The following is a 9,727-nucleotide window of genomic DNA, read 5'->3' on the forward strand; positions in this document are numbered from 1 at the left end:
CAGGCTCCAGGCTCTGAGCTGTCAGCACAGAGCCCTACACGGGGCTGAACCTTACAAACCTCGAGATCATGACCTGAGCGGAAGTCGGACGCTTAACCAACTGAGCCACCCAGGCGCCCCTCTGTGTTTCTTTTTAAATGATTATATAGCATTCTTTTATAAGAATAATTTTTTTTTAAACTGCTATGTATAAGACCCATATTTTTCCAGGTGGCTGTCATTAGTTGGACAGATTTGAGATGTTTTAACATGACAATATAAAAGTGAAATTAAGATATAACTTGGAGGGGCACCTGGGTGGCTCAGTTGGTTAGGCATCCGACTTGGGCTCAGGTCACGATCTCATGGTTCTTGAGTTCAAGCCCCACATTGGGCCCTGTGCTGACAGCTCAGAGCCTGGAGTCTGCTTCAGATGCTGTGTCTCCCTCTCTCTCTGCCCCTCCCCAGCTCGTGCTCTCTCTCAAAAATGAATAAATGTTAAAAATAAATAAATAAATAAAAAAGAAAAAAGATACAACTTGGAAAAATTAAGCAATGAAGCATAAAATTGAACCTTATCTATGTGAATAAATAATGACAAAATATACCATATATACAGTAAAACAAGTAACTTGGGATGTAACAAATGAATAAGTGGTTTAACTTTTTAGATTTTTTGTGTTTGAAGAGTTGATTTTTAATATGTTCTCTGATGTTGGTCATAGCTAGGTTGATGGTTGTTTTCAGGTTGACTATTACAAATACTTCTCAGTGAGGTTTACTGAGTTTGTGACTTGTACCAGGTCACAACTAGTAGATAATAGAACATGAAGCCTAATGCTCGATCTTCTGGCTCCTCCTATTCTCTTTACCTTCTGCTAAGTAACATGTTAGCACTGTTTATTTAAGTCTTATTATTAAGAAAGGTATTTTGGGGGTGCCTGGGTGGCTCATTCGGTTAAGTGTCTGACTTTGGACATGATGTCGCAATTTGTGAGTTGAGCCCCACCTCGGGCTCTGTGCTGACAGCTCAGAGCCTGGAGCTGCTTCAGATTCTCTATCTCCCTCTCTGCCCCTCCCCTGCTCACGTACTCTCTCTCAAAAACAAACAAACATTAAAAAAGTTTTTTTAAAGGTATTTTGGGGGTACCTGGATGGCTCAGTTGATTGAGCATTAGATTCTTGATTTTGGCTTATCTCACGGTCATGAGATCAGGCCCCACATTGGGCTCCACACTGGGGGGTGAAGCCTGCTTAAGAATCTCTCTCCCTCTCCCCCCTAATGCTCTCTCTCAAAAAAAAAAAAAAAAAAGTGTTTTATGTATCTATCAAAAAGAGAGGTGAATGGTACATTTCAGAAATGGCTCCATGTAAAACTATTAAGTTTTAAAGCTTTCTGAAATCTTGACCTCCCAAAACACTAGTTCATGAAAGTTTGATGAAAATGTCTAATTGTTAGGAATGTGTTAGTTTTTAAATCAGTTTCACTTCTGATGCAGTGTATAAATATAACATTCCATACATGAATGTGAGTTCATGTGGTGCAAGCTAATGTAACCAAAATGTAATCAATGGTTTTAATTTGGCTTAAATTTATGATAACTATCATTACATGTTTGTCTTAAAGGGGGATCTGTGGCTCATTTGCTCAGTAAATATGGAGCCTTCAAAGAATCAGTAGTTATTAACTATACTGAACAATTACTTCGTGGCCTTTCATATCTCCATGAAAACCAGATCATTCACAGAGATGTCAAAGGTAAGAATTCTTTTCATTACTACCTATTAGCAAGAGGTAGAAATCAAATGTAGTTTTAAAACTCAGACCTTTGTTGATAATTTCTAACTTGAGATTATCTATGGGACTGTTTCCCCTGAGTAACTCAAATCACTAGAATCATTCTAAGCGAAAGGAACCTTTGGAATCATATAATCTGCCTTCCTTAGGCTGTGACTTTTCCATTCTTACTGCTGATTTTTTTTTTTTTTTTCAGTCTGATAACTAATGGCAAACCAAGTATAAAATTCAGGTCTCTGATTACCTTTCTTGGTCTCCTGATTTCTACTGCCTCCCCAAAAGTTCCCATTCCTGGTTTTATTTAAAATAACTGGGATATTATGAACTTTTTTGAGAAAAAGCCTTTCAAATCTTTTGCAGTTTATTTTGTTTAAGAGCAGCTTTGGTTTCCTGACATGAAAGTCTTTGGCTAGTATTTGACAGTGTGTATTTTGAATTGGTCTTAGGTATATTTCAACAAATTTTGTCTTAAAATGTAAGCTACACTAAAACTTTAATGTTGAAGGAAGGTTTTTGTTGGGATTCATTATATTAAAGATTTTCAACACTTAGTGACATTTCACTAAATGTCTGCCTTTGTATCTCTTTATGCCTTCTTACTTTCATCTTCCCTTTGAGGATTTGGGATCTTATTTGTTTTACATGTCGATACCTGTGTGCCTTCGAATTGAGAGGGGAGAGTTCTCTGAACCTCTGACATACCCACTTCTTCTGTGATTGTCCTATTAGTAGTATTTTACTGAGATTTGAATCCTTTTGTTTTTTAACATACAAGGTCATTTGCTGTTTTTGTTGACAGGTGCCAATTTGCTAATTGACAGCACAGGTCAGAGACTGAGAATTGCAGATTTTGGAGCTGCAGCCAGGTTGGCATCAAAAGGAACTGGTGCAGGAGAGTTTCAGGGACAGTTATTGGGGACAATTGCATTTATGGCACCTGAGGTGAGAAGCAGCTTTGAGTGTGCTGAAAGAAAATATCTGGAGTTCTATGTGACAGAATTATAGCAAATTAGTTTGCGGTGTTATTCAGTATATGCTTACCACTTAGAAGTCCATGAGTCTAAAAATAAGGTTTTAATGGTATCCTTGATTTCAGACTCTTAATCCCTGCCTTTCTATCTTGGTCTTGATAAAATTTTAAAAGATGGGTTTTTGTAGATTTGCTTAAAAGCTATTTCTAACAAAGAATTTTGGGGTAATTTATACTACTTGTTTTGTAGTAAGCCCAAAGTGCACATAATTAGAAATCTTAACAACTGTTCTCTCTCTATTCAAAAGGGAGATGACACAGAAGCAGGACTTAGTAGAAGTTTAAGTAAACATTACAATTCTGAATTAGGCTTCTTTTGTGTTCAGAACTCTTTGTGTTCATATGTAATGATAACTGGTTGTCCTTTGGCCCCATAGTTAACTTTTAAGTGCACTGGGGCTGCTTTGAAATTCTGTGAGGTGATCCTTCTTCAGAATCTCCCAGTTCTCCAAAATATTTTTTGTACCACACAGATTAAGTTTGTTGATGAAATAAATGAGACATCAGACTAGTCCATGGAATTGCTGTTTGTACCATTGTTCTGGTTTGAAATAAAAAAACTAGAATCCATAACTACAGAATGTCTTTGTCTTTTTTTAATGGATCCTATTTCCAAATTAACTCTCTTTTTTATTTTAGGTACTAAGAGGTCAGCAATATGGTAGGAGCTGTGATGTATGGAGTGTTGGCTGTGCTATTATAGAAATGGCTTGTGCTAAACCACCCTGGAATGCAGAAAAACACTCCAATCATCTTGCTTTGATATTTAAGGTATTTATGATATAAAAATTACTTCTTTCCACTAAAATTGGCAGGAGGAAGATTTTCATGGGTTCTCCTTAACTCTCAATCTAATGTCCAGGTAGATCTTCCTTGAAATAAATATGTATGTATACATATGCAGGAATTCATATGGTGCGGTGAATGCTGGCAGCATGTACAGTTGGTTCTCATTTTTCACAGTAGTTAGGCTCCATAAAGTCATTGTGAACAATGAGTTAGCAAATAATGAGTCATTGTTCCTAGGTGAAATACGTGTATATCTCAGACTTTCAAGTGTAAAAATGTAAAGCTCTTCCTTCCTGTATATAATCCACAAATTTTTACAATCTGATTTACTATTTTCTGTATTTAAAAAATGTACACCCAAGTCAGGTGCCAAATCCTGTCTGTCCATTTCCATCAAAGAATAGAATAGTTGAGATTTTTAGCTTTTGATCCAGACATGTGCTAGGTAAAAGCTAGGGCTTTGCAGCCATACAGACCTGGTTTCAAACCCTGGTTCCATAAAGCCGTGTGACTAGGGAAATGATTTCTGTCTACCCTCTGTTTTCTTGGTTATAAAATAGGTATAATAACAGCACCTACTTCATGGGATTATTATGGGAACAAACAAAATTACTTCTGGGTCTTAGTGAAGCCCTTAGCACACAGCTGTCTGTGTGCACAGTGACTAGTATCAGTCCTGTGCACTGGCTCCCCAGCACCTCACACCTGCCATAACTTCTTCCAGCCCTTTTCACACTCCTAGAACTTCCTCATTCAGTGCAGGTGTGTTTCTAATGTACTGGCCAGGTTTGGTCTTGCTCACTTGGAATTGCTCGCTGTGCTGAATATTAGAAAATGCATGATGAAGCAAAGATCACAAAAGCCATACTGGAGAGTGAATATGAGTAAAGCATATAGTAAACTGAATACTCTTCCTGTCTGACCATTTTGATGCACTTAGTCTTGTTCATTTGAGACAGTAAGGAAAACCATAGATCGACCTGATCCGGATGTAGTTGATCAATCTAAAATCCTAAAATTTGAAGGTTCTTAAAGGAAGCCTCCCATCCAGCGGGTGACTTTTTGCACAGATTGTCAGAAGGAAGTCCATCCACTGTAGCCTCAGTGCCTGTGTACAGGATGCACGTACAGAGGCTTTGAAATCTATGCACATGTACTAATACATCAGAAGTTCCAATCGTGGCAAGTTTCAACACAGGTGGTTTTCTTAACAGATTGCAAGTGCAACTACTGCTCCATCGATCCCTTCACATTTGTCTCCTGGTTTACGGGATGTGGCTCTTCGGTGTTTGGAACTTCAACCTCAGGATAGACCTCCATCAAGAGAGCTACTGAAGCATCCAGTCTTCCGTACTACATGGTAGCCATTTACACAAACTATAATGGGGACAGGATGCTCATCAAGAGAAAAAAACTTTTGTGGGGAACCACGTTGATAATCTGCTGGCCTTCATGCCAACGAACAGCTATGAATAAGACCAGTGGGAACCCTTACCTAAGTATGTGATTGACAAATCATGATCTGTACCTAAGCTTAGTATGCAAAAGTCCACAGTTTGTGCAGACACTATAAACTGTGCCTTTCAAAGAACTGGCCATAGGTAAACAGAAAAGCAATGAAGTTTGCATGACTAATGAACAGCAGCATATTTTGGGGTTTTTTGGAGCACTTTTTCAGCAATATTAGCAGCTGAGGGGCTCAGGATCTATTTTAATGTTTCAATTATTCTTCCATTTCATATCATGATCACAGGCAGGGGGTTCTGCAATTCCGTTCAGTTTTTTGTCACTGGCTATAAATCAGTATCTGCCTCTTTTAGATCAGAATATGCTATAAGTAGCAGTAAATAAATATATTTTTAAAAGTTGATGACTTCTTTATGAACCACAGTTGACCTTTATTTTTTAAATGCCTGGGCAGTTGTGGTTCACTGTGCATTTTACTGTTGGCCCATTCATTTCGTTTTTGGAAATTATGGTTCTATATTTTCATTTCACCTTCACTTTTGTTTAATATTCAGGGAAAGGTGATCTTTTCAAACCAGAAAAAAAAAATAGAACTAGATGTGAACTAGAGTTTATTAAATATCTTGCTATTGCAAGTGTTTTTTTTTTTTAATACAGATTAATTTTGTTTTTTTAAATTGGAATATAATAAAATACTACCTTCATTGAGTCAGTCACTGCTCTTTTCATGCAGGTTAAATATAAATTCAGTGAAAATCAACTATTCTTTGTGATGCAGCTCACAACCAAGATCAAGATTACCTTGAAATTTATTTGAGTTCTTTTAATGTATTGGTTTCTTTCGTAGGAAACTTCACACCATTGAAGTCTTACTTTGTATGTAACAATCCATCATTCGTCATCACCACTAATAATAACATGAAACTGCTATTTTCCTTCTACCATGCATCATCTCTTTCCACTAGGCCTGGCTGACCATTAAAGAAAAATTAACTAATGGCCCAACTATTAATAATAGCATTTGTACAAAATAAATCTGCTTGGGACTTTGAAAATGTGTTCAGAAAGAAAAGTCAAATGGATTCCACTTACTAATCCTTGAATTTTGCACAATTATCTAATGGTTTTCATCTGAGTGGAATTCAGATACATGGAATCTAGAAGGAAAATGGCAGCTCTTTTATCCTTTTTTTGTGAGTCTTTTAAAATCAAGTACTGATTAAATATTTAATACAGCTTTTTGAGATGTTAAATTTTAACTCTTCAGACGCCAGTTGAATTGTTGCAGAATGAAACAGAATTGGTTATTCTCAAAGACTCAGGATAAACTAAATAAGCTATATAGAGTACATTTTAAATGTACAACACAAATTGGAAGTAAAATAAGTTACAAGTTAAGTTTACAGGGATATATTGCATATAATTTTTAAAAGACAGTTTTGGTTTTTTGGGTTTTTGTTTTTTTGGTTTTTTTTCTATGTGAATGTGTCTCTTAGTGAAATTTTACATTCCTTTGTTTTGGAAGATTGGCAATATTTGAAGAGTTAAAAATAGTACCGAAATGTGAAGTTTGGTAGCTCTACATGTGTTGTACTTGACTTTCTTTTTTATTTTCTATCTTTTGTGTGTGACTACTTAGAATTTTCACAACTCTAATAAGATTGTTTCCAAGTTTCTCATGTGCAAGCTTTAACGGATGCACTCTTGCCATTTGATGTACTGGAAGATCACTGGTCAGATCAATACTGTGTCTGACAGAAATGTAAACTGTATAAACTGAGGAACCTCAGCTAATCAGTATTACTTTGTAGATCACATGCCCACCACATTTCAAACTCAAACTGCCTCTAGATGTCCAAATCCATTGTTTGAGTTTGTTTGCAGTTCCCTCAGCTTGCTGGTAATTGTGGTGTTTTGTTTTTTGTTTTGTTTTCAATGCAAATGTGATATAATATTCTTATTTTCTTTGGATCAAAGCTGGACTGAAAATTGTATTGTGTAATTATTTTTGTGTTCTTAATGTTATTTGGTACTCAAGTTGTAAATAATGTCTACTGCTGTTTATTCCAGGTTCTACTACCTCAGGTGTCCTATAGATTTTTCTTCTACCAAAGTTCACTTTCACAATGAAATTATATTTGCTGTGTGACTATGATTCCTAAGACTTCCAGGGCTTAAGGGCTAACTTCTATTAGCACCTTACTATGTAAGCAAATGTTACAAAAAAAAAAAAAAAAAAAATCTCTGGGTTAAGAAAATTTGGCTTAAATGTATCCTTTGTTATTTTAAATATATCAAGATATTTTAATTAAAATTTTTACCCCATTGAACCAATTTTATAGTATTTGTACCTATTTTGGTGTTTTGTCTTTATAGTAAATAAAAGTTTTTGAACAAAGGTTGGTAATTTTATTTATTTTGCCAGCTGCCCCATTATGTCTTTTATGGTTGAAGTATTCAAACCACCATCACATGTTCCTAGTAGTTGTCAAGACTCATTCAAATCCAGAACAAGGTGACTGTTTTATAGAGGTTCCTCCATTGGGAGTTTCATGCTTCTTCATGACTGGATTCAGAGTATGCCTTTGTGACAGGAATATCAGGTGATGCTATGCTCTTCTTAGTGTGTCTTACCAGGAGGCGCTTACGAAGTCAGTCTGTCCAGATGCTGGTGATATTAATTAACTGATCATCTGAGTAGGCTTCACCAATACAAAGTTATCCTTTCCCTTTATAATTAATATGTAGCTTTATGTTAAGTATTTTGCAGAGGTAATATTTTGAGCCTACATAGTTTGTTCTTCATTCACCATTAACTCTCTGCTCTTTGCTTTCTTGAATTCTGAATTATTACTCTTTTAGTTGCCAGATGGTGATTTTCTAGTTCCTGCATTCCTTCTGTATTTTATTAATGGGCATTTTGCTATAATGACTTATTATTTATAACAAAATGGATTTGCAGATTCCTATTCAGTGAGAGCAAATCCATTATTGTCATCATGTATTTGTTCAAATTGTCATCCTTAGCCACTGGGTGCCTCTGAAAGCTAGCTTCTCTGTCCACTGGCAAGCCACCATTCTTCTCTGAACACTTCCATACTTTCAGACCTATCTTGTGTGTCTTCCACTTCAGCCTGGAGATAAGCCATTTTCCAAAGATTTCTTTGATGGAAACTGGTATTTAAAAACAGGATGGTACTCTCTCTCTCTCTTTCTGCCTCTCTCTCTCAAAATACACTTTATTTAAAAAGTGGGGGGTGCCTGGGTGGCTCAGTTGTTTAAGCGTCTGACTCTTGATTTTGGCTCAGGTCATGATCTTGCAGGTCATGAGTTCAAGCCCCATGTCGGGTTCTGCACTGGCAGTACAGAGCCAGCTTGGGAATCTCTCTTTCTCCCTCTCTCTCTCAAAATAAATGGATAAACTTTAAATAAATCAATAAATAAAAACAGGGTCCCTCTTTACATATTTTTAACTCCTTTCCTGGACAGTAAAAACTCTGACTCCCATTTACCTCAATATATCTTGTTCAAGTCCTCCACCCATGTAACCAATCTCCAATCTTCCTAATCCCCTTCAGGCTGCCTTCTCTCCCTGGGGCCCAACCCCTGCTGGACTGCCTTTGTTCCAGCTTACCTATGGGCTTTAGTATATATGTTTTATATATATATATATATATATATATATATATATATATATATATTTTTTTTTTTTTTTAAAGCTATCTTACATGTATACATAAAAGTCACATATATTATAGCGTGTGTGTGTGTGTGTGTGTATGAGATTTCCAATATTCCTCCTGGCCCCATTTATTCACAGCCCCCCCCCCCCCCCACTATCAACATCTAAGGGTTTTTTGACAAGAAGAGGAACTCTTTAAAAAAAAATTTTTTTTAATATATTTTAAGTGAAAATTCTAACTCTTTTTAACATAATCTACCTTATGTGGCTTTACAAGTTATGTACTTTCACATAAATACTACTACTGTTCCCAGGCAGCATAGATGAAACTTAATTGATTCTGTTAATTAATTCTGTTCACACAACTGTTTAAATCGTATGGTGTTTAAAAAAAACAAAAACTGTCCTCTTACATTAACCTGCTGAGAATGGGAATGAAGATTTACTCACCAGCTAGTATTTGTCAGTCACACCCTGGAACACAGTGATTATACTCCATTTCACAAATGCAGAAAGGGGGCAATTTCAATCATTCTGCAATTCAAGCTACACCAGCCAGTGAGCTCACGTGGCCTGCCCCACAGTTTTAGTCTTAGATTGTACCTGTGGTTATGTACTCATTTCCACTTTTATCCTTCATTTTTCTGCCAGTAGTCATTTCTCACAGGACCAAACTTAACAGAAACAAGATGAATCAACCCTGCAAAACAGGTAATGTCACTGAGTAAGTGTGGGTTCAGAGGGCATTTTGTGTCTACATCTGTTTTAAAGCTTCTGTATTTGAAAATGTGTGTCTTTTATATAGCCTCTAGATATTACTGCTGAAGGGTACACTTGTGTCATTTTCAGAAAACATTACTTTTGAGAACAGGTTTTTGCCTCAGGAATTAAAATAAATTCTATTGTGGGGCACCTGGGTGGCTCAGTCGGTTAAGCGTCCGACTTCAGCTCAGGTCATGACCTCACAGTCTGTGAGTTCGAG

At 36.4% G+C, this 9,727-nt stretch overlaps 1 protein-coding gene across 3 annotated transcripts in view; it reads left to right on the forward strand.

Moving 5' to 3' along the window:
- The window catches only part of MAP3K1 (mitogen-activated protein kinase kinase kinase 1), a 77,765-nt gene extending 70,304 nt beyond the window's left edge, over positions 1-7,461 (forward strand). For all 3 annotated transcript variants that reach the window (XM_047086758.1, XM_047086740.1, XM_047086749.1), the window contains exons 17-20: positions 1,607-1,738; positions 2,577-2,719; positions 3,447-3,578; positions 4,811-7,461. In XM_047086758.1, coding sequence (XP_046942714.1) covers positions 1,607-1,738; positions 2,577-2,719; positions 3,447-3,578; positions 4,811-4,960 — 557 coding nt within the window. In that variant the 3' untranslated portion in view covers positions 4,961-7,461. The remainder of the gene's footprint in view (positions 1-1,606; positions 1,739-2,576; positions 2,720-3,446; positions 3,579-4,810) is intronic.
- Positions 7,462-9,727: the final 2,266 nt, after the last annotated feature.

The sequence above is a fragment of the Lynx rufus genome, unplaced genomic scaffold (assembly GCF_022079265.1).
Source record: "Lynx rufus isolate CCGP_SWC_20201006 ecotype Redwood Valley unplaced genomic scaffold, mLynRuf1.p SCAF_1, whole genome shotgun sequence".
NCBI classification, from domain to species: Eukaryota; Metazoa; Chordata; class Mammalia; order Carnivora; family Felidae; genus Lynx; species Lynx rufus.